This window comes from Platalea leucorodia (assembly GCF_965183815.1).
Source record: "Platalea leucorodia genome assembly, chromosome: 7".
Taxonomy (NCBI): Eukaryota; Metazoa; Chordata; class Aves; order Pelecaniformes; family Threskiornithidae; genus Platalea; species Platalea leucorodia.
This window is the reverse complement of record NC_138829.1, coordinates 4,654,979-4,680,190: the sequence shown is the minus strand read 5'-3', so window position 1 is coordinate 4,680,190 and position 25,212 is coordinate 4,654,979. Positions and strand designations below refer to the sequence as shown.

The 25,212-nt window shown below is 51.7% G+C and overlaps 1 protein-coding gene across 4 annotated transcripts in view; it reads right to left on the bottom strand.

The window, feature by feature from the left end:
• The window catches only part of SAMD4A (sterile alpha motif domain containing 4A), a gene marked incomplete at its 5' end in the record, with an annotated part of 103,731 nt that extends 80,531 nt beyond the window's left edge, over positions 1-23,200 (bottom strand). For all 4 annotated transcript variants that reach the window (XM_082316614.1, XM_082316616.1, XM_082316613.1 and 1 more), the window contains one exon: positions 23,005-23,200. In XM_082316614.1, coding sequence (XP_082172740.1) covers positions 23,005-23,200 — 196 coding nt within the window. The remainder of the gene's footprint in view (positions 1-23,004) is intronic.
• Between the last annotated feature and the right edge of the window lie 2,012 nt (positions 23,201-25,212).

Genomic DNA, 25,212 nt, shown 5'->3' with positions numbered 1-25,212 from the left:
GTTTCCAATAGACAGCACGCAAGAGGTCAAGTGGACTGATGGATGCTGATACTCTGACTTCAACTCATGCCTGCACAGGCAGGAGCTGCCTGCTTGTGTGCTCTGCAAGTCCACACCAACGTGACTTTTTCAAGCCAAAAAGAGCATGTTTTAGAGCCCAAACGTGATTACAGGACAACTTTGTACATCGGGGACACGGGGATGTGGGTGCACAGACCTCAATAACCCACAAGAGCCGCTCTCACCACTGCTTCTCTTCCCCCAACATCAAAAGCTTCCCCCAAAAACCCTAATTCCTGATGACTTGACTTGGAAGCAGGAGCAGGGATGTCACAGGTGAGGTGGAAATACAGAACTGGGCTGGGGAGGATGGCGGATCCAGCGGGAGGAGGAGGAGCAGGAGAAGCAGCTCCGAACACTGCGGATGTCCTGTCCCGCTCCTGCCCCACGGCACAGCCGCTTGCAGCCTGCGCCCGCGCGAGCCGGCTCCTAAATTTAAAACAGCCAGAAAGCAGCTTTAAAACAACAGCCAAGCCTCAGGGTTATGTGCATGCAAGGAGGGAATACATCCCCACGCTCTCCTTCGGCTTATCTCGCGGTCTTGGATGGGGGGGGGAGCAGCTCTGGCACCCACCAGACAGTGCCTTCATCCAAACCTTTCCCATTTTGCCACTGAAAGCGGCACAGCAGCAGCTTTAAGAGGTCGGGATTAAGGGCATCGCTCCCACGGTCATCCTGCGGTGCATGGGAGGCAACGAGGGATCCTCCCTGGAGCCAAAGGCTCCCCTTGCTCCCACTCCGCAGCAAGCCCGGGTGGGCAGGCACCTCCTCATGCCGCCACACAAATTCCCATCCATCCCCTCCCAGAGTGGAATCACAGAATCATTTAGGTTGGAAAAGACCTTTACGATCATTGAGTACAACCGTAAGCCTAGCGCTGCCAAGTCCTAAACCATGTCCCTAAGCACCACATCTACACATCTTTTAAATACCTCCAGGGATGGAAGTCAGCATCCAACCATCCCCACAGGCTGCGCAAGGACTCCCCAGCTGATGCTCTCCTGGGGGGTCTCTAAAGGACACCAGGGCAGAGCCGGAGGGGACCCCCCTGCTGAGCGAGGGGAGGGAGGATGGCACAAAGCAGGGTTTGCACGGGGATCCCTCGACTCAAGGTGCTGTACGCCCCCTCTGCACCCCGCTGCCTCGGCGTGCCTTCATCCCGCTCCTCTCGGGATGCGGACAGGGAGCCTTCCCTGGGAATCAGCTCTCAGCTTGCGCATGGACCAACGCACGCTAGGAAAAAAGCAGCATACAAAACGAGTGGTGCATGTAAACCCCCTGGAAAAAAAGAAAAATGAAGCAAAGTTTGCATGTTTTGAGCAAGGTTCAGATATGCCGTAGCACACCATCATCATCCTCGGTGACGGACAGCCCCTGTGGCTTCTGCTTGGGTCAAAAGGACCCCATCCCTCTAAACTGCCCAAGAAATCCCCTACAGCTATTATTTCAGACAGAAAATGCTTCCTCTATCACGGCAATAACAAAACCCGAGATATTTGTGTGCCTTCTGCTTTGATGGGAAAACGGCTGAAGCCGAGAAACACGCAGCCACAACAAATCCTGTGCGAGCCCTTCTCACGCGTCGCCGCCTGGCTCTGGCGCTAGGGACAATACACTTTCCTTTATCCCTAAGTAGCATTTCCCCATCTTTTTTCTCCTCTTTACCACACATCACCAGCTAAAGGGACATCTGAGGGGAAGGATGAACAGTAACCAGGAAAAAGCCGATTTTTCAAAAACAATTTCAATACGGCACTGCCCCATCCACCTTCTATTCGTTATACGCTAGGAAGCTGAAATCCTTTGGACAGAGGGAGGAGTACCACAGCAGCCCCAGCTCCAGCCCCAACCGTCCAGTCCCATCCCACAACCCTGAAAGTTTTTTCCTGCCATCATAAACCCTTTTTGCTCAGGAGCGGGGATGCACAGCCCATGCCACCATGGCCCCCTTTCCCCTAAACACACCCCTACTGCAGTTTTAGCATTTCGACCCCGTCGAAAGCACCTCATGCCAGAGAGGCGAGGGGCTCCAGCATCCCTGCTCCTGCTCCAGCATCCCTGCTCCTGCTCCAGCATCCCTGCTCCTGCTTCAGCAGCTACGGGCTCTCCCTGGAGATGCAGGATATGACGAGCCACTTGCCCTCAAGTCCCCAAGTACGTTCATAGGGAGGCAAGAAAAACCCATATTCACAAAATCTCTATCTAAAACAAGCAGAAAGACGTAGGGAAGAAGAAGGAAGCTTGTGCCCAGGCTCAGTGCACAAGGACCAGCACAGATACCACGAGATGGTTTAGGACCCCCATGCGGGCAGCACTGGCCTCAGGAGAGCCCGGCGAGAAGCAACAGGGATAAGAAAGAAGAGAAAAACACTGCATACATTCCCCAGTTTTACAAGCTTTTTCCAACTGTTAAAAAAACCCAATCCCCAGCACTGAAAAACCCTTAGCAAATTTAGCAAAACATGTCAACAATTTTTGTGTTATAGCCCAGGCACACGTGCTCTCCTCGCGAAAAGGAGATGCATTTTTAGAAACCTCCTTTTGCAAAACCTGTTGGTGTTGGTGGGCCTTTTGTTTTCCTTTCTAGCATTAAGTACTCACAAGCATCCTGGAAATGGATAAAAAAAAAAAAGGCCATTTTTAGACTTACATGTGCAGAGAGGACTAAGAGTGTGTCACCATGCGTCTGAGCTAGATGTTAAATTCTCCAAAAACCATATGCTGAAGATTGCTCTAACAAAAGAGACTGCAACAATAAAGGGAAGCCTTATGTTCAAGTACCGGTTAGTTGCGCAAGATTAGAAATTAGCTCACTATCCGATTCTTATATAAAGGCTTTAAAAGGACAGGATTTCTCCTTAACATGAAAGCAATGAACTGATAGCTATTCGTTATTGAATTACTCATTCAGATTTAAAAGCAGCAGAAGTACAAAGCTTGTCGTCTTCTGTGTCGTCAAGAAAAACTACAGGGGCAAGGGCTAGGGCATCACATCCAGGATTGCAAATATATCCCATGGGTTTCACGCTTAAGCCCCACTCCCACAGGGACCTGAGCTGCCCTGCCGAATTTGAGGTCAAAAATTTACTGGCTGATCAATACGGCGTATCCCAGGGCATTAGAAGTTTAGTTATGGAAAAGACGGGCCACTCATTAGAAGAAACTAGAAGAAAATAAACAAGGTCTATGTTTGCAAGCAGAATGAGACTCCAGTTTGGGTAAGAGGCTGCTTGTGATCTGACCCTTTTGGAAGACAGGACGAAATATAAAAAGCCCTAAGGAAGGAGCAGGCACGCAACACAAAACACATGCGATGTTTAACACCTGCGGTGCATGCAAGATATACCTGCACACAAGCAGAACCCCGACAGATGCCACAAAACCTACCAGACACCCCCAAACCACCAAGGGTCTGAGCAAGGCACCTACACCATGCTACATTTCTGCGTCTCCCCGTGCAAGCGTGTCACGAAACTGTCGCACATTAAACTGCTCCTGTCAAAACTAGTGCTGATCATCAGACGCAAAGGAGGTGGACGGACACCTCCGTGCCCAAAAGCAATGTGGCCAGGCAAGCCATCCCCTGAAATAGCTCCTTCCCAGCCTCCTCCTCCCAAACCTGGCTTCGGTTTCAGCTGCAGTTGTTCCCTCCCGAATTGCTCCTCCTGAAATAGTCTCCCTTCCTCTTTCCTGGGGGAGGATTTGCCCCGCGGGATGACAGCAGGCTGTACGACCAGGAGAAAACTAAAATAGACTTTCACTAAGATTAACATCCCACTAGCAGCTGTATTACAGTGAAATGCAACCACCTGGAGGATTAATATATAGACGGATTAATATATAGACTGAAACTTATAAATAGACTGAATATTTAATTTCTGCAGTGTATGCCCCAGAAAGGAGGAAGGTGGGAGCACCCACAAAATAAGGAATACACCAGCCAGGCAGAACAGCCGTGCACACCGTAAAGCTTTCCCCCTTCATCTGCGGCACCAACGCGGGCTCCAGTCAATGAGAATATAGAAATAGGAAGGAGCTAACGATATTCTTGACATTTACCACCCAACGCACAAAACCACAGCTAATAAAGCAAAGCAAATAAATCCAAGATGCATTTTTGGGGCAGAAAGCACTTGAAGCGACAGGAAGGTAGGTGCTTCCACACCCTCAATGAGCGATGTTGCGTGTATCCGAAGTCTTTCCAAGTGGTTTCTAGAGAGGTGGCCATCACAGTCTGGCTGCCAACAGGCAGTCTGCAAGCAAGTGTTGTAGATTAGGCACTAAGCCACATTGCAAAAACAGCTGTAAACACACTATCTGAACCTGATAAATGGGAAAGAAAACCAACCTGGATATTGGGGTTACCCTTGGCAAGACCAACTCTCCCTTCCCATCCGTCAGAAGTAACAGCCACGGCTACTTGCTGCAGACAGGGAGTTATTTATTAAGCGGAGCTATGAGAATCAAACAGTTTGTGCTCAAGTTGTGGTTTACCACCGAAAAAATCCATCTTAGGAAAACCAAAGCACTCGTTGCAGAATCAGATAGAGTTATCTTCAAAAGTTGGGCCGTTATCTGGTTTCAACATACAGTTCCTCCATACGGTACGCTGTGGCGGGACATGATTAATCATAAAGCCATCCTTAGCAACGTGAAGGCATTGCATCTATAAAATAGCCATCTTGTGTAAGAAAGCAAACACACAGCAGGAAAAGCAGTTGGTGATACAAAAAAGAAAGGGGGGGGGGGGGAACATTTCCTTGACAGGATTTATTTTTAAATGATGGTTGCTCAAGCCTGCTCAGGGAATTGGTATGGCAGGAGTAGCTCCCGTGCAAGAGGATGAATGGTGACTCAGCAGGTAAAAGCTGTCAAAAACGTGTCCAAAATTGGAAGGATAAAAAAAATCAGAAGGGAAAACTATAAATACCTCAAGCAGTTTTGTTTTATGCACTGGTTGGATGCCTGTCGCTGCAGAAGATGCTCTGCGAAGCAAGCGGGGGAACCCCGGCCCCAGCACCCGGGGGGGGTTCCTCCTCCCAAAGCAGGAGCCACCGGAGGCAAGGGGAGCTTTGCCAGGGACGTCGGCAGGACCCCCAGCATCCTCGCGTCGTTAGGAACCGCTTTGGGCCCCGCGTCTGCCCCAAAGGCAAAGCGCGAGGGGATCCCATCGCCGCTGGATCTCAGCTATGTGGCTAAGGGGAGCCCTGCGCCCCTCGCCAGCCTTCACCCCACTTTGCACATCGCTCTGGAGAGGACAGGAGCAATACTTTTTTTCATGCACATTCAGAAAAAATACCTCTTTTTGCACTGACTTTTTTTTTTTTTTAAATAAAAGTCAAAAAGCCCAGCCAACATGAAAGGCTGGATAAACACTCCTCCTTTCCCCAACAGAAATTACAAAAATGCCTTTGAATTTGTTTTGGCAAGAAACAATGTTTTTTATGAAAGAGCTTCATTGAAAAGTCACCATTTGGAACGTATTCATCTATTCTACGTTTTTTTAAAAAGTTTTAATTACCACCTTAACAGTATTTTGACACACTTTATGGTTTGTTAGATTGTATTATGTGTTACAAATGCCAAACGCACCTTTTGGAAGCGCCTTATTATTGTATTAATGCTAACCGTGGGGTTTGTGCTGCTGAGTCTTGTTTCGGCAATTGAAAAATAATAAATTAATTCCATTTGGAGAAAACGCTGCCATTTATAACCCAGCAATTAAGAACAGATTTAATTTTAGATATTGCTGCATTCTTCAGCTTATTGAGTTATTCAGTACTGACGCTGGTACTATCAGTATATGCCCAGTTCTTAAAAACAGACCCAGGCCACTTTCTCACCCCTTAAATTACTAACGACAGAGATGAAAAGTTAACACTGCTTTCCTCTCTCCCGGGAGCTGCAACATACGGTCTCTGCTGCAAAAAAAGAGCACAAGCATGGAGCACGCACGGGGATTTCTACCACAACAGGCCATGTTATATCAGCCAAGGGCACATAAGGAGTTAACACGAAAAAAAAAAAAAAAACACCAAAACACCCTGAAGGGAGGGAGGCAGAGCTGACTGTATTTGCAAACCACGGTGTGCAGACATTTTACGGGAGATAAAAGCAGACCGAAGCATGGCTGGAGAGATGCCCACAGCCCCATCTCCCTCCCCGAGGCCGGGCGGTCACGCAGCAGGTCAGAGATGGAGAAAGGAAAATGCTTTTTATTTGGCTGTGGCTCTGCCAGCGGGAAGGTGATGCCCAGGAAGGTCTGGTGCTGCTGGCCGGGCTCCAGCTGGCACCGAGGGGGATGGGAGGCTGCTGTCTGCATCCCATGCAGGGAAGAGCCCGAGCGGTCCAGGGACCAGCACCTGCATCCCGGTGGCGATGGGGCAGCCCTGGGGCTCCCCGACAGCCCCCGCTGGGAGAAGGCTGGTGGAAAACGGGACGTGTCCTCACTGTGTCCCCTTGGGCACATGGCAGCAAACACTCCCTGTCATCACCAGCAACCTCCCATTGTGAAAATAGTCTCTCCGGACAAGGAAAGGGAACGTAAATAGGAGCGAGGGCACAGGAGCTCCCCTTTCCCAGCCTGTACTCATGGTGTCACCGGGCTCCCGGGCACCTCCGGCAGCAGGAGACTACGGTGTACGGAAGAAAGGGACACAGGTGGGTTGTGCCAGCAGTCCAGACTTCAAAAGCAAAATCAACACATGCAGTAAGGGACAAGTTGTGAAACGGTTCTTTAATGATGGCAGTGGAGGACCCGGGGCATCACCTGAAACACTGAGGTGAGATGGTGACAGTTATTTGCTGTTAACACCGGCCATCAGAGCAGCATTGTGGCTAGGACAGACAGGCTGTGGGATCCCCAAGCATGACGTGGCTAAACCGAGACACGCTTTGGCCACACACTGTAGGGCTTCCCATGGGAAAAGCAGGATGAGGCTTTGGGCTCCTTGTTACACGGGAGACCAGAACAGGTAGCACACACCAAGAGCTATGTGAAAATAACCAGGGGTTATTCTGATATCAAGATGATGAAGCTAACATTCACAACAACAAGTCTTAATGGTGCAACAAAAAGATTTTACAGAATAGCAAAGCAATCGCGCCCGAAAGCGCAGCACCTGGCTGGGACGGAGCAGCAGAGCTCACACAGCAGCACCAGACCGACCCCCAGATCCCAGGGGAAAAAAAGCTCTCGGCATCCTTGGGACCCTGCCACGGATAAACCCGGACAAACCAAGGGACGAGGACCCGAAAGAGAGGTTTGGCAGCCCCTAATGAAGGGGGTAAGGGCACCTTTGCCACATCTTGACCTCCTGCTATGAGTCCTCTCGGGCCAGTAGCACATGTGAAAGCAAGCAAAATTAAATTAAACCTTGGCTTTTACAGGGTTCCCTCTCCTCCTTGTAACAAATAGGAAAAAAAAAATCCCCAAGCACATATTTTTATTTACCGAGATTCCACCGGTCTTGTTTCCTGCTACATCCCTCTCGAAGGCAGAAGTATTGTTGCACTAATTGTAAGTCTATTGAGAAACAGGCTACCCTCCGCTTTCAAACTGGAATTAGTTACGCTCGGTCTGACCTTGCATTATTTCGAAGCACTGCAACATTAAAAGAAAATTAGAGCGACTTCTTAAATCCTTTAAAAGGTAAAGCAACCTTATTGCTTCAGGTTCACATACAGGAAAAAAACCAAACCAAAATCAAGCTCTTAAATCATGACTACTGCTTTAATGTGGTAGGATTTAGTATTATATTTTAAATACATTCATTTCTCATTTGCTTGAGCAATCACGCTAGCTTTAATGAGCTCTCCCTATGAAAACTGCAACTACAAAGGATCAGATTTGCTTATGTTACAGAGCTCCGCACACCTAGAAAGGAAAACCTAAAACATTGCATTTCTGAACAGCCAGATTACTAGTTTTTAATCCTCTCTGCCAGATACATTTTTAACCTCTTTGCATATAATAAAGCAAATTAGTGTAATTGTATGGGTAAATGGAACCAAAATATGCACACCAGATTAAAAAACCAATACACCCTCAGTTATGTTTTGCAGAGCTGGCAGCTAATGGAGCTGGGGGCTGAATTCGGCTCCGCAGGCACCGGCAGAGGAAGAAGTTGCTGGATGGGGGGTGAGGAGCTTCATCGCCCCTCGGCCACGGCTCACAGGGTCCCGTTTCTCCTCCGGGTCCCCTGCGAGGGACCACACCGGGTCACGGATGGGCAACGCATCCTTGCACTCGCAGCAGAGCACGAACATGTAAGAGCCCGGGCTCCCGTGCAACTGCTGGTCCACAGCGAGTCCATATTGTCCTTCACTGCATGGGAACTACTCACCCCTCCGGATTTACACCGGTCTGGCTATCTCAAGCCACCTCCTAACCCATTCCACCAGTTCTTTGCTATCCACCATCAGCAGATTTTATTGCCCTGGTAAATCAGATACTACCACCCTCACACTGCAAGCTGAGGCATGAAATTCATGATCCAACTTCTCTACCCACCAACCTGAAGACCAAAATTCATCACGAACCACCGATGGCCTCAGGAAAGCCCCCACGTAAGGCGGGCACCTTCTGAATGCTGCCGCGAGCGTGGACCCGGAGTCAAACCCCTGGTCTTCCCCCAGCAGCAAAGGGAGCGCGGGAAGCGAAGCCCAAGTGTGCAGCTCGCAGCCGGCGGGACCGCAGGACCAGGTACGGCTGCAGCTCCGCGTCCAGGGCTCGACACCCGCCCACCATCCCCATTTCTACCAAGCCCGGACCGCCCAAGAGCGGTGTGCCCAGGGAGAAAGGTGCGTGTGCCAAGCTTTTGCAGCTGGCCAGGTTTGCAGCGAAGAGCTCTGCCTCTCCAGAGCCACCCACCCCACAACAGCTTTTGCCAGCAGCATCTATTTGTTAACTCAAGAACATCTTGATTTGCCTTCGTAGGAAAAAAAAGAGATTCAAGTATCATAAAGTGTTTTCTCCAGATCAAGACGATTGCTGCCAGATTCAGTGGTCCTAGCAGGATTAGGGAGGTTTTTCCCATTTTCCACCAGTGCCAGGGGGCCAAATTCAGCAGGATAAATTCAGAATAATTACACTCAAAACCCCAAGAAGTTATTTTTTTTATCTGTTTCACTGGTGAGCAGGACTCATCCGCTGGAATTAAACCCAGCTCAAAGCATCACTGACTTCAGCAGGGTGGTTCATCAAGCAGCAGGCACATCCCTCTTCATTCCCATCCTCGGGGTGGGCCTTGCTCACACTGAAATTCCGCACGGGTGCAGGGGTCCGAGCCTGGCCGGTGCTGGGGAGACCGAAAAACCAGCATGTGAGCATCAGCTGGGTGCAGGGAGAGCCCTGCTTTCCCACGCAGGACAGGGACAAGAGCCCAGGAATGCAAGAAGTCACTCAGAAGTGCTGACTATCTCCTGGGAAAAGCTTGAGCAACCTTTTTTTTTTTTTTTAAATTAAAAAAATAAGCAAACAAAAGTCACCCCAGAGAAGGCACATTCTGCTGAGATGTCTTCTGCAGGGGATGCAAATGGTGAAAGGGCTGGGGTAAACCGCACGTGGATATACAGCGATACAAACAGCTCTGGCGGGACTCAAGCCACAAGATGGGAATAAATGCATGCATGGAGAAATACATTTTTAAAAGGCCCTGCACACATGTAACCTAGGCACTGACGTTTCAGAGCTGGAGGAGGGTTTCCTTCCCCACCTGCCATATCTAAGCCATATGTGGGATGCTTGCTCTCATACCAAATCCTCCTCTTCTTCGAGTACAAGAGCCTGTGCCTGGGAAAAGGGATTATCCAGCAAGTGAGTATTCTGTATTAGTTCATTAGGGACATGGGCTGGGCGTGCAACCCACCGCAGCCGTCGGGAGGGGAGGAAGGGCCCAAGAAGCCTCCGCAGCAAGAAATTTGCTCTGCAGCCGCTCTCAGCATCTTCCCTTCGAGGGACGGTACAGAAGCGGCCTGGGACAGGGACGGAGCCACCCGATCCGGGCCACCGGCTGCAAGGGGACAGGCAACGCACCCCGCAAGCTGCCACCCTGCAAGACAGTTGTGCACCCAGGAACCGGGTGCCACCCAAAAGGCTGATTTCAGAGAGGTGCAAACAGCATCAAATCCACGGCGGGAGCGAATCTGCCGAAATCAGGGGCGTTACAGCAGCAAGGAGTTGGATCTCGGGGGTCTGCGGGGTGTCAGGGCAAGGCATGGGCAAGCCCAAAGCCTCAGCAGGGCCGGGCTCCGCGCCCCTCGCGCAGCGGGACCCCCGGGTATCACACACCGAGATTATCGACTGCTCAGGGGAGGGGGGAGAAAAAATGAACTATTTCTATTTTAAAAACAGAAAACAACTGAACATCAATGCTAACATCCAGTTCGGCTTTAGGAGGGATTTAAAGAACTCGGGTTTCTTCGTTCCTTAATCCCACACCATCCTTCCCCACTACCAACCAGTATCGACTTCTAACAATGCAAAAGCATCTGCCCACATTTTTGCAATTATTTCAGACCCGGCAAAGAGCACCCTCCCCTTTCTGTACGGTTAATCTAAAGAACAGTTGCCAAAATGCTGAGAACACAGTCGAACAATAGCTCCTCTGATGAAATTCCTCCACTCCATAGAGAAACCAGTATCCTCCAGCTGCTGTGGCTTGTCCAGAGAGATCTCCGAGTGTTTACCCACTCCCATAAAAAAAAAAAAAAGGAGAAAGAAAAAAAAAAAGATGACAAACCAAAAGATTCGAGGGCAGCTTGCAAAAAAAATTAATGCAGAGCCCTGCCATCTAACCGCAACACAGAAGTTTTATTAATGCAACATTTGCTTTGTGTGAAATATAAACCCGGGACATCGGTGGAAGGAGGGCAACGCCGGCCACCTGTCCCGGGAACACAGCCTCGCTATACTTATCACTACAGAGACCACTTTTAGCAGCTCCATCCCTTTAAATACTCATTCTCCATGGAATCTCTGATCAGTCATTTATAAAAGCCGGGTAGCCGAGCCGGACAGCTGAATTACAGCAGCTATTATCCACGTATGCCTGAATACAAGCAGACACCTTTATTTATAAAGGCTCTCCGGCTGACCGAGATTTGACATCGGCTACAAAAAGCATTCAGCATCCAACTGACTGCTTTAGAATAATGTGATGAAAGGTTAGCGAGTGCAGGCCGAGAAGACACCTTTACACAGTGTTAAGAGCTGTAGTTAAAAGAATTCATGCTGCTGCGATGACTCTTTTAACCGAGCAGGTTTAAGTAATTGATTTCCTGAACAGGCACACTTAGTTGCACACCTTTCCCTCTTCTGCTGGTACGTATTCAAATAGATTTTTTTTTTCCCCCTAGACCTAATTCTAAGGCATTTAGAATATTTTTTGTTTTATCAGGCCTATCCCCTCTCCTTTTAGACCTCCTGGGTCTCTGCGCTTTCCAAGCTGCTGCTCCTTGCTTGTTCACCTTTTGGCTTACCCCCTCCTGCGAGCCACGAACGCGGACACGCACTTTCCACGAAACAGGGGAACCGGCGACACGCAGGTAATAAACGTGCAAAGGGATGGGGGAGGACGAAGAAAAGCAGGTGGTAAGAAAAATCAATTGCTCACAGTTGGCTTTCTTTAGCTCTACAAATCTCAGTGGCAACCCCTGATAACAGAAGGTAACCGAGTCCATGGCAGAAGTGTGAATTCTGCTTTAAACTGACAGCATCCCCGGGGCAGCACGTGCAAACATACCAAGCAGGGCTCAGCTGGGCGAAGGAAGGCTTTAAGTACGTGTACGTTCTCATTGGGCTCCTAACTCTGCTATAGTAACCCAAAATAGGAGCTGGCACCTCTGCTGGGGCGCAGAGATGGGACCCCGTTCCCGATGGGGCTCCCAGGGCTGCACTGCACCTGCCAGCACAATAACGGTAAGGTAGAGCCTTCCCTGCTCCGATGCTCATTTCTTAAGCGAGGACCATCACCAGCATCTCCCTTTGACTTCCAAAAGCATCCTTCCTGCTGCCGGCACCTTCTCCCCTCGCAGCCATCCCTCCCACCACAGCCAAACCCACAGCACCCGACTCACCAGCACAGGACCAAGCCCCAGCACAACTCCCCAGCTAAAATTCACAGAATCATCAAGGTTGGAAAAGACCCTTAAGATCATCGAGGCCAACCGTTAACCCAGCACTGCCAAGTCCATCTATATCATGTCCTCGAGCACCACATCTATCCGTTCTTTAAATACCTCCAGGGATGGGGACTCAACCACTTCCCTGGGCAGCCTGGGCCAGGGCCTGACCCCTCTCTCCGTGAAGAAGTTTTTCCCAATACCCAACCCAACCCTGCCCTGGCGCAGCTTGAGGCCGTTCCCTCTCGTCCCATCGCTTGTTCCTGGGGAGCAGAGACCGACCCCCCCGGCTCCAGCCTCCTTTCAGGCCGTTGCAGAGAGCGATGAGGGCTCCCCTCAGCCTCCTCTTCTCCAGGCTGAGCCCCCCCAGCTCCCCCAGCCGCCCCTCCCCAGCCTTGTGCTCCAGCCCCTGCCCCAGCCTCGCTGCCCTGCTCTGGCCACGCTCCAGCCCCTCCATGGCCGCCTTGGGGTGCGGGGCCCAGCGCTGAGCACAGCATTCGAGGGGCGGCCTCACCAGTGCCCAGCGCAGGGGCACCATCCCCTCCCTGCTCCTGCTGGCCACACCGTTCCTGATACAAGCCAGGATGCCATTGGCCCTCTTGGCCACCTGGGCACACTGCTGGCTCATGGTCAGGCGGCTGTCGACCAACACCCCCAGGGCCTTTCCCACCGGGCAGCTCCCAGCCGCTCCTCCCCACGCCTGCAGCCTTGCATGGGGTTGCTGTGACCCAAGTGCAGGACCCGGCACTGAGCCTTGTTGAATCTCATGCAGTTGGTCCCGGCCCATCGATCCAGCCTGTCCAGGTCCCTCTGCAGGGCCTTCCTACCCTCCAGCAGATCGACACTCCCACCCAACTGGGTGTCGCCTGCAAACTGACTGAGGGTGCCCTCGATCCCCTCATCCAGATCATCAATGAAGATGTTGAACAGGACCGGCCCCAGTACTGAGCCCTACAGATGATGAAAATTTGGAGGCTGACGGCACCAAGAGCAGCCAAGTGACCTCGGGCATCCCTCAGAGGACCAGCCCGGAGCTCCAGGGAGGTTGCCCAGGTCCCCCCGAGGGGCTGCCGGCTGGGATCCCCGCGGGGCCGCCCTCTGGACCCCAGCGTCAGGAAGGAGCTGTGCGCTGCCGAGTCAGTCGTTATGGTTACTGAAGGGTTTGTGTTTTTTTTTTTTTTTTTTTTCCCCCCTCCTCTTTCAAAAAGAATTCTTATCAGTTCAACATAATACCGCAAGTCAATAACAATTCTTATCTTAAAAGGTCACTCAGGTAGTTATAACTCAACATTTCATCTACATTCACATTATCTGGAGGGAAACAGCCTGGAGACTTTGTATTTTTTTCTTTTAAATAATCCACTTCTTTGGAACTGTAAGATTTTAAAAAAAGCTACCCAGAACCAAGCTGACTCCAATGGCAATTGGAACAGACAGAAAAAAGGTAGAAAAATCACATTGATGTTTGCTGCATGAGAAACAAGGGGAATATCCCAACAACAACAACAAAAAAAACCCCTATGAAAACCAGGGAAACGCATGAACGTAGACCACAGCTGCTACAGAAACACTATGTTCTGCTTGCAAAAGTCAGATCAGCCAAGTTTCTCCACAACAAGAGTTGTGGGTTTTTTCCTCCACATTTCTCTCCCAATTTTCTTCCTCCTTCACTTCCCATTGCAGACAAAGGACACAGAGAAGGGGACAATAATAAAAACCTGAGGACAAGAAGAACCAATCTGTGATGTTCAGGGTTTTTTTTCTTCTTTGAAAACACAGAAACAAGAAAAAAAAAAAAAGCAGTGGCATGGAAAGTGAGTTTTAAAACGTTTCAAGCTGAACCTGGTCAAACCCGGTTTTATCCACCCACTCAATTACTTCTTATAACAACAATTAAAGCTCCAAACACAACACATGCCCATACCCCACCAGGCAACAGCGTAGGCAAGGAGCTGGAGAACTAACTGGTTAAAAGTAAGGCAGGTTTGTGGTTAGTCTGAAATAAGTTTTATCAAAAAAAAAAAAAAAAAAAAAAGAAAAGGAGAAATCTGGAACAAATTACTTGCAAGGATCAGTAACAGAAAAGAAGCTTTTTAAAGTGCCCTGTGCTTCCACTCCAGGGCTGCCTCGCTGGAGAGCAAAGAGCGGAGCAAAGCTGCTGAATCCTGCAGATGACACTCGCAATATTAACGTTACTTTAAGTAAAATAACATCTTCAGGCATGATAGCTCAAGACGCTGGGCCACCTCCAGCTCCTGCAAATGTCAGGGAAGGCTTGCAGGGATCGTGGCAGAAGCTGGCTCAGCCCTTGGTGCAACAGAGCCATCGGCACCATCCATCCATATCTTCTGTAACAGAAAGTCCCACGTTCACAATACAAAATGACCACGAGTTTGTTCAAGCACGGTAGCGTGCACAGCAGAACGCCTTTTTCTGCCCCGTGGATTATTTTTATAGAACACAAGAAAGTTTTTGCACTACAGCTCAAGCACTACAAATGCCCAGAAATGGCTGCAAAGGGCAGCAGCCAGAATTAATAGTAGCAAAACTCACGGTTATCACCCCAGTTTCAACACAGAGATCAGAAGTCCACAGATTTCATCAGTGAGCAAGCGGAGCCTTCGCTTACACCAGACAGGAGCCCCGAGCCCGCGAAGCCTTCGACGAGGTGCTGCACCATAGCCCGCGCGCAGCTCTGCGAGCGCAGAGCCCCAGCAGAAAAAACAGGCTCCAACTCAGACACCTTCACCAAATCTGTGATCCAACCGCAGCATGCCGCGGAGTCACCACGTGCAAATACACAAATAAAACCGCAAGCTGTGAACCAGGCACTGGATGGGTGAATCTGCATTGATAAATCCTTCCCTTACATCTGCTCGCCCCTTAGACGGACGCATTCGCCTCCTGCACGGAAAGGCTGGTAAAAGCCCAGGCACCTGCCTCACACCTCTAACTCCTGCCAGGTACAAAGTAAACTGGGTTTCTGCCTCTGGAGCTGGTCCCCCCACACTAAGGGGGCTTGTTTTCTGCTCGCTACCCAGAATCGGAGCAGACCACATTGCACGGCCATCATGCGACGGGCGAGACCGTCCAAGCCCTCTGCTCTGGGTGAGGAAACCCAGCTCGAGATCCCCCCATGCCAGAATCGCAATTCCCTCTGCCCATGAAACCCCTTCCAAAAAAAAAAAAAAAAAAAGCCAGAATCATGTTCTCCAACAAGAGAAACAATCCCAACCTTGTTTTGATGAGATCCTGCCCCTCCACTTAAGGCATCTGCTGCGGAAGAGGAAGCGGCGCGCAAGGCGGAAAGTCGGGAACGGATCTGCTCGCTCCAACCTCAACTTTATTTGTAATTACTGGGGCCAAGATGGAAAGCCACCGGCCTGGCTGTTTGCCATTGCCAAACTCACGCTCAGCAGTGACCTCTGCAAAGCTCTGGGTCTCCTTCTTAGGACCAGAGCACTGCAAAGATAAACACGTTGGTTTAAGAGAAAAGGGGTGAGCATGCAAGCCTGTGCACCCCCTGCATCAGGGCCTGCAGCCTCTTTTGGCATCTTTGAGATCCCTTAGCAGCTCTTGCGTAACCAAGAGTTACTAAAAAAAGTAATGCTCTTGTTTATTCAGTGAAAATAGAAAATACAAAGGGCACGTGCACACTCAGAGGTACACAGGCACGCACACACGATTCATGGAAGGGTTTGTCCCAGCACAACCCTTGGTGCCAAGCCCCACTCCCGGGTTTCTGTGGACAGAAAGGGTTTCAAACACGACGCCTTGTGCTTCGCACCCACTTGGCACCATGCAAGAAGTGGGGAGAAGACTGGGGCAATCAGGTGGGAACCCCAAAACACAGCCCAGCAGCCGCTGTAGTACACACCAGCTCCTCCACCCTCCGACGAACCCAACCCCGAGGAGCTGTCGGCTCTGACCCCTGGGGTTTGGATGCAACGGTAGTGCAAGGGGTGCCCTTTCTCCAAACAGTTATCTGCGGTAACATTAGACACAAGCACGAAGCTGGAGAGCTAAAGCACTGACGAATGCATCTTAAAATAAAGCAAGTGTTCACGCTAATTACTATTTCAGTTACTCACGCTGATTGCAAACATAACTCCCAGCTTGGTAAAAAACTGCTTTCATGGGCCACAAATCAAATAAAGGTGTTTTTTGATGGAAGATGAGAAGAAGAAAGGTTAAAGCTTGAGAAATTGTAGGAAGATGGGAATTGGCACCGTGATCCACCTGGTCCACAGAAACCTTCACCAACGGCTTCAGGGAAACATTGCAAGAAACTTTGGCTGACGAGAACATCAACTGTTTTAATAGCAACTGTCCCAAATGCAAACATGTAAAACATAAATGGCAAGATGGGCACGCAGCTTCGTTCAGATGCTGAGGTCTAACACGCCAAATGACGAAACTGCACAGACCATCATCCACCCGCAACGGCCCAGGCTACAAGCAGAGTGCTTTCCCCATTTAATCTCATTTGAAGATAAGTGTATTTGCAAACTAGATTATTTTAATTGATGGCTCTACAGTTGGCTCTTATTCAGCTCCCAATCTAAAACTGTCCTTGACCTCTCCCATCAATCCACATCTTGACGGGTTGAAGGCTGCCATACGCCATCAGCGATGCCCCGTGCCATTCCTCCCTCCGCGTACAGCCTCTCTGCACCCGCTGTTGTGGGGCAGAACTTAATCTCAACTACTTTTCCAAGTGCAAACACGAAGTATCTGCACAGAAGGGTAGCATTTGGATAGAAATCAAGGGACAAGAAGCTGGTCCAGGCAGAGAACTCCGGCTCAGGTCTGCGATGATGCACGAAATTCTTCTCTGCATCTTTTATGTGCACTTCAACAGCGGGAATTTTCCCAACTGCAGTCAGTGGGGAAATCAACCCTGACATCGGGCCCCTCGCCGAGGCATGCACTGTATGACAAAAAGGTTAAAAAGACACTGCAAAGTATGGAAAAGTCTCTCTGGGAGAAAGCAGCCCACCCGTGGGCAGACCCACTTGCACCACACGATGCTCCAGGCAGCAAACCACGCTGCTCTCATTAGTTAACTATTTTTTCCTCCTTCCCTCCCATTTTAAGCATTGCTACTTAAAAAAAAAAAAGCTTCCCCCGGCAAGCTCTGCCATGCGGGAAGAGGCAGACGGTCAGCTCTGCCCCGTGGAGGAGACCTCACCATTGGAACTGCTGGTGCTTCGGGAGCGAGCCACAGGGAGCTTCTCCCTCCTTCTCCCAATGCAAGGGACGCAGGAGCCAAACGCTGGCCTGCGGTGCTTCCCACAGCTACTCTGAAAAGCATCTCTAAAAATAAATATATCTTTGAATTGCAAGAGAATACTGGGTGTGTAGCCTTGCCCAAAGCCCCTGGCTAACATTGCTCTGTACCTCTACACTCTCCCCTTGCTATTCTCCAAAAAACCCAGCACAGACAGCTTTTAGCCCTCAAGTTTGCAAACAAAACCTGGGCAAGATGCACAGCAGCAGCACAAGCAACAGCATACAGATTAAAAGAAGCCAGTGCCCAACTTCTCAGCAGCTCTCTCCATTTAAGAGTCCCAGCTCATGATTTTTAATGAGCAGAGCCGGCAAGGCTGCTCACGCTCCCCTCCGAGCAGAGACAAGTGAGCAGAGGGAGCACACGATGCCAACGTCCAGCATTGCACTTAAATGTCCTATCGCTCCCACCGAGCACGGGGCTCAGCTCCTTGCCCCGTCCTCCTCCCAGGATGCCTGCTCAGCCCCTCCGGTCCCCGCCACGGGACAGCTCAGCGATGCTCTTGCACAGCCCAAGGGCACTTAAACTAGAGCTCAGCATTGCAATGCAACAGTAAGCCAAGAAAAATTAGAAAAAAAAAAAAAAATTGAGAACCATCTTCAAACTGGGCACTGGGATGGTTTTCCATCAGTGGGGGGCACTGGGGGCGAACTGCAAAATTCACATAGCGGAGGGGTAGCAGCTTCCCGATGAGCTGGGAGACTGCCTGCAGCCAGGACGGCAGCAACAGCCGTAGGGCTGGAGCCACAACGACCTAAGGATATAAGAGACGAGGTCCGCAAGAACATGTAATACCTTTTAATAGACCAGCTGGTACAGTTGGGGAAAAAACAAAGCCCCACACAACCACACAAGCCCTCCTTTGAGCCGGTGCACCTTTGCGCTTGGCCATTTTTTCCAGCTGCATCACTTGGTCTAATTAAAGACATTACCGCTCCCTGCGGCCCTGGTCTCCTCCTCCGGCCAGTCCTGCCCAGGATGAGAAATCTAGGTCATTTTGATGCTCTCATTGTGATACTTGACAGCCTGCCGAAATGAAATAAAGATTTTGGCCTTAACACGTGAAGTATTTAATGTCCCGTGCACAGGGCAAAGAAAGCTTGTTGTCCTTCAAAACCAAGAGCTTAAAGCTGTTGCTGCTACTATCAGTGGAGCTGGGTGTTTGGATGGCCAGAGGACCCACAGGAGCCTTTGGCCACCTCCGTCGGCCAGCAGACTCTGCAGGAGCAAGGAAGTCACAGCAGCTCCAAAGCCAAGGCTGGTGGGATAGGATGTGGGACTACTCTGGAAGTCCCAAGAAAATCCCAGTCACGCCTCTGGCTGTCAGAGAGGGAATGCCCGAGGAGGTGGGAGCAGCAGCACGTCCCGCACTCCATGTCAAAAGCCTACAGACCAGGGTTTGTGGCTACAGCAGCCCGCGTCCCCTCATCGGGTCTGTACCCCGCAGAGCGGCTCTAGCCGGCACCCCGCGGTGCCTCAGCCCCAGCCGGCGGGCGCGGGAGGAGCACGGGTCCCGCTCCCACCACGGGGCACGTTACGCTCCTGCCTGACCTTTACTGGCGGCTCGGAGGAGGTCGCCGCGTCCTGATGGCTCCGAGCAGCTGGGACCGAAGCCGCCCAGCGAGGCCAGGCTGGAAGGAAGGAAGGAAGTTATAGCAGGCTTTTAAATAGCGCTATGCAATACCTGAAACTTCTATTTCTGTGCACGGATAATATGGTTTCCATATTCTTCTCCATGCATGGCAGGCCAAGCCATTCGCGCTCAAACTGAATTAGCAGCATGTTCTTCACCAGTTAAACCATTAAAGCTCTCTGAGGCTACTCATAGCCACCATGCAGGACAGCCACAAGCTGTACGCTTCACCTAATGAAGAAATGTATAGATTTCCTTCCCTGTTTGCTTCTCGCTTCTATTTTACCTTTATAATCAAGCAATACCTTTAAACGCACTAGGGATCACAAGTGGTCTCGCAGCCATCTGCACAGCCCCTGCACCACACGTAGTCACATCTCCAGCGTGCTCCCAGACACCAGCATAGCTTTCTGCAAGACGTCTCTCATCCGAGGCGGGCAATGTGGTTATATCCACCCCTCCGTGCTTGAGCAGGTATCCAAAGAGCCACAGAAGCAGGAGGCTCCTCAGGCCTTTTTGAGGGTCATCCATGCTGTACGCAGCAGAGCCACATCAGCTTTGCAGTCCTAACGAGGAGGGCTTGGCTATCATTATCAAAAATATCCTTACACTTGGAAAAAAAAACAAGACAGAACTCCTTCAAGATAAATATACTTGCTTCCCCATGTCAGTTAACTAGTTAAAAAGAGTTCTTTTTCTTCCTTGAGGTTTCCCCACCTCACCTGCCATACAGCAGACCTCTCATTTGGAGTCCACCAGGCAAGAAACAACCTGGACACCCTTGTTGAGAGGAGTTTTCCTCCATGCCTGGTCCACACACCTGAAGGCTCACGAGCCCAGCTCCACCAGCCAGTGAGGATTTCATGCTCCGGTCTCCCTTTGGGCCCCCTCCTGATCTCAGTCGTTCGTGACGATATTGCCAAGGATGGTGCCCATCCACCAAGGAAGGCAGCAGGGCTGCCACCTCCTTCTAACAACCGTGAACCAGGGGTAACGTTCAAGTTTTCCCACCTCCCCAACAGGGCTGGGGCAAGCAACGGGGTCCTGCACATACAAAACAACTCACTTCTCATGAGGACCCAACGTTTAAGTCAATTTGGATATTTGCTCCAGCACGTTAGAGCAGCACGTTGCGTTCAGACCACGCTTAACTCACGGTGACACCCCTTGCCAGATGGAGGATTTCACCCGTGCTTCATTGAAGGTGACGACACCGTGTCTTACAGCCAGCTCCAACAACCCATTTAGGCTGTGCACCCCTGTCACCCCGTAGTCCCTTGCCCACCACCGTTGCCACGTCCCCAACATCAACAAGGATGCTGGTGGGGCAGCTGCAAGCAGGGAGCCGCCATTTCCAAGTCAGCGAACACCAGGAAAACGTACCAGGAGCCACCTCAGCCCGGGAGGGAATTGAGCCCAAATTAGTTCAGCAAACAACGGGATTCAAACAGCAAGGAGTAACGCAAGGTTAGATGATGACGCCGCTTTTCAGAAGAACTTGGTGTGACTCCATTGCCAGGCAAGTGACAAATGCCAGGCTGAGAAACGGGCGCTGAATAGGAGCGATTTAAAAAATACAGGTGGTTTTATGAAGAAGACGGCATTAACACTGGAGCCTAAAGGCTATTTCCCAACAGTTCTTGGTTGCAAACCTCGGCAGCCCTTCCCTCCACCGCAACAGGACTGCACGGCTCGGAAAAGCGCATGTCCTGCTCCGCGGGATGCACGGATACGTCCATCCCATGGGAAAGCCCTACGGAGGGGTGTTTGGCAAGAAAGAGGAACTCAACGCATCCAGGTTTTGCTGTCAGAGTTACAAATGCCCTGGAGGAACAGCTCATTTTTGGAAGAGACGTCAGGGAAAGCGCAGGCAGCTCCCCGAAGGCACGAAGGGACAGGCAGGAGGCTGGATGCCAAGCTTCGCTCGCAGGAGAAATCCTCGCGCCAAGCAAGGTCAATGGGATTACAGGGGCAAGCAGGGATTGCTCGCACGAGTAGAGATGGGAACGGCCCAACCTCTGGTTTCCACCCTGGCTTACATCGAGCAAATGCCACCACGCAGACGGCCATACGTGACTTTGTATCTGGGAGGACTTTAAAACACTGTTTTCCTTCATAATGCAGTTTTTCTGCGGTCAGGAGGTAAATCGCCCCTCTCCAATTACCTGACCAACCTAGGCGACACGGCTACCGCCAAAACCACGATTTGAATGAAAAACTACAATGTTGATAAACAATTAAAAATTAAAAATATATTGCTCACACCAACTTGCAGTGGGAATCGCTGCTAAGGCCGGCACGGGAGGCTGTGCATTTCCCCCGGAGCAGCTGAGTTTAGAGAGCACGCTCCCTCCCCGTCCCCCCCGGGGCCTCCCCACCCAAATGGATGAGGTTCGGCCTTTCAGCTGTTTATAAAACCAGCAGTATTGCGCCCAGACGCACTCGGCAGCATTCCTCCCTCTCATTCCTGCGAGCTATATAAGGGAACGGCCAATTCCAGCCTTGCTCCCCCATAGCCAGCCCCGATCCCTTCGCGCCGGAGCAGCCCCGGGCTCGGTTTCCTGCAGAAGGACTTAAATCCGTCCTCGGTCGAACACGGCGTTGCGCTGGACCTTGTCATCAAATGGCAGCACAGGCAGCTGCCAAATCCTGCCGGCTCGGTGCTCTAATAGGGAACAGCTGGAGAAGGACCCTGCATTCCTCCTGCCCCGGCAACACTGGGGGCTCTGTTCGGGATCCGGCCGCCGTCAGCCCGCAAGATTTCCACCTCTCGTGAAATGCAGCCGGCTGCGCCCCGGCACCGCTTCGACGCGCACAGCCCGAAAAGCAAGAGCTCCTGGGCCCCCCGGGATCTTAAACAAAAGGGATGCTTTGCAATGGGGGGGGTGCTTTGCTTTTTTTGGTTGGGTTTTTTTGGGTTTGGGCTTTGTTTTCTTTTTTGCTTTTTGGTTTTTTTTTCTTTTGAGAGGTTGGGGAAACAGAACTCTGCAACTTAAAGACAGATTTTTGCCCTCCCGGCTCGTACTCTGTATTTCAGAAACTCTGCTTAAAGCGACTCCCATCCCTGCGTATACCCGCACATACACACTTAGGAACATCCATGTTCGGAATGCGTACACGCCCATAAATAAATACGTTAACACGCAGCGCAATTCGCACATCGCTTATGCCCTTTTCATACTGCTCTAACTCCTTTTACTTCTGCCGAGTTGAGTAACTTGTAACGGTGTATAAATAAAACCAAAATATACTTTCGTAGCCATGCATATTTTCTGTACGTTCAGTAACATAAAACAGTCTACTCGTATTTTCTTAGAGCTCTGCTAAAACACAAGGGGGTATTCAGAGCCGCAGGAAAAAATGCGTCCAAACAGGATCTGAATGATGAAATAGGAATTGCCACATTTAAAGAAAAAAAAAAAAAAAAATAGGATAACCCAGCTGCCCAGAGCTTTAGAAAAATAACAGTTCGTCTAAGGTAGTGATGGGCTGCTTCTGCATGTTGCAGAAAGCAAAGCGAGCCACGTTGTCCAAAAGAAGCCTAGAAAATCCAGACTCTACGTGACCTGACTTACTTATTTCACAGGAAACTGCATGGAAGGAGGAAGGGGGGGAGGAAAAAAAGCCACCAATCATTCATGCTACCGTAGTTACACCACGCCATAGACTGGAGTAGTTCGCTGTGAAAAATCCAACTGAAATAAGCCATCACCCGTTTGAAAAATAAAAGGTAAGAAGAGAAGCTGTTAATGCAATCAAGCTGGGGAGCCCTGGCTCCCCGACCTCCCGCTTTTCTCGGGTGTTCGTTTTGTTATTTTTTTTAAATTCTGCCTGCATTAGAGTATCGTTCAAGAAGGTTTGCAGCAAAAAAAAAAAAAAAAACCCAAAAGCCACTCACCGGGGTTGTTGGCCTCCCCTTCGAGGATGTGGAGCTCGGTGCAGTCTGCCAGGGAGTGCTCCAGGCAGAGCTGGAGGAAGCGAGCCTGGGTCCGGCTGACGCGTTTCAGCAGCGAGAGCAACGCAACAGTCTGCTCGCACTCGTTCCAGCCCTTGAACCAACCGGCCAAGACGCCGACCTGGTCTCGAAACATCATGGTGAGCCGGCGGCCGGAGGAGACACCTCTGCGGGGGGAGAAAATAAATAACCGGGAGAGCCTCCCCGCCCCGACTCCGCTTCCTCCCCTACGTCTTGTGTCGGGATTAAAAAATAATGATAATAAAAATTTAAAAAAAAAAAAAAAGAAAAAAAGAAATCTCCTTTGCAAGAAAAAGGGTGGGTTTTGTTTTGGACGCAGCTTTCGGCCTGGGTTGGGTTTTGCTCCCTCTCTTCTGGCTTCGGTGCAGTGCTGGATTCCCTGATGGCGACACGGGAGGGAGGGAAAAGCGGGGGGGGGGTGGCCAAAAAAATAAAAAATTAAAAAAAAAAAAAAAAAAAAAAGGAAAACCCCAGCGTCGGGGCTGCCCCCAGCGAGGCTGCGGCGGGCAGGGCTGGGCGGCGGGGGCTGCTCCTCCCGGCGGGGGCCTCACACCTGGAAGAGAGAGGGGGGCGTCAGGGGGGGGGGGGGAGGAGGAGGAGGAGGAGGAGGAGGAAGGCTCGCCCTCGTCCCTGGCACCGCAGCCCCGCTGCCTTCCTCCCCCTCCTCCTCTTCACATGAGATCTCCGACACCCTCCAGGCTGGGAGCAGCCCCCCCCCCGCCCCAGCCCGGCTTGGGGGTAGCACCCCATCCCAGTGCACCCAGCACGGGGTGGGAGCACCCCCCCAGCACCCCCCCAGGGTGCTGCACCCCAGCAGCACGGGGGATTGGGGATGGAAGCAACCCCCGTGCAATGCACCCACCAATCCCCCTCCGTGCACCCAGCACCCCAACTGGGGGGGGGGGGGGGAAGAAGCAACCCCCCCATGCACCCAGCACCCCGGGGGAGGGAGGGAGGGAACTCCCCTCCCACGGCACCCAGGCATGGGGGGGAGCCCCCCTCAATGCATCCAGCACCCCCGGGGTGGGGGAAGAATAAGCAAGCCCTGCAATGCATCCAGCACCCCGGGATAAGCAACCCCCCCCCAATGCATCCAGCACCCCCGTGGGGGGCAACAAGCAACCCCCGCAATGCATCTGGCACCCCGAAACAAGCAACCCCCTCATGCACACAGAACCGCATGGGGGGGGGGGGGGGGGCGGAATAAGCAACCCCCCCCATGCATCCAGCACCCCAATTTAGGGGGGCATAAGCAACCCCCCCAACGCATCCAGCATCCGGGGGGGGCGCCCCCGCTGCAGCAAAGCACAGCTAAAGGGGGGGGGGGGGAAGGCTGGAAACTCACTCCCCCCCCCCCCCCAAAAAAGTTCCCCCCCTCCGCTCCAAAACACTCACCTGACTCACACCGGCCCCGGGGAGCGGGGGGGGGCGGCTCGGCGCCGGGGGGGGCCGTGCCATGGCGGGGAGAGGGGAGGGGGGGAAGGGGGGGGCGAGCGGCGGCGGCGGCGGCGGCGGCGGCTCCGCGGCGCGAGACTGAGCCCAGCCGCGCGCCGAGCCCCCGCTCCCCACATGCCGCTCATTTGCATAGCGGTGACGTCATGGGGGGCGGGGCGGGGCGGGGCGGTGTCATCCCCCGGTTTGCAAACCCGTGCGGGCCCGCGCCAGCCCTTGCAATGCTTTGCAAAGCCGTGCCATGGGTTGCAAACCCGTGCGAACCCGTGCAAACCCGTGCAATCCCCTCCCCCCCCCGCCGGGGGAACTCGGGGTGCTCCTCTGCGGGGGGGGAGGGGCTAAATAAGAGCCCGTACCCCGAAATCTCGCCCCCGGCCCCCCCAGCGGCGGGTTTCCCGCTGGAGGAAACCACCATCTAGTGGACTGCGGGGTAATGGCAGGGGTTTTTTTTGGCGAGGGGGGGGGAAAAATGCTACTTTCGGCTTTCTGGGTAAGAAAGGGGTTTTTTTCAAATTATTTTAATTTTTTTTTGGACGTTTTGCATGTCGGCACGCGCAGGGCGAGCTGCCCCGGGGTCCGGCGAGCTGATGGGGATGGATGGATTTAACCCTGCGAGCGCTAAGAGTGCACGGAGTGGGGCAGGATTTGTGTTTCGGGCTATCGATTTCCCCTCCTGAT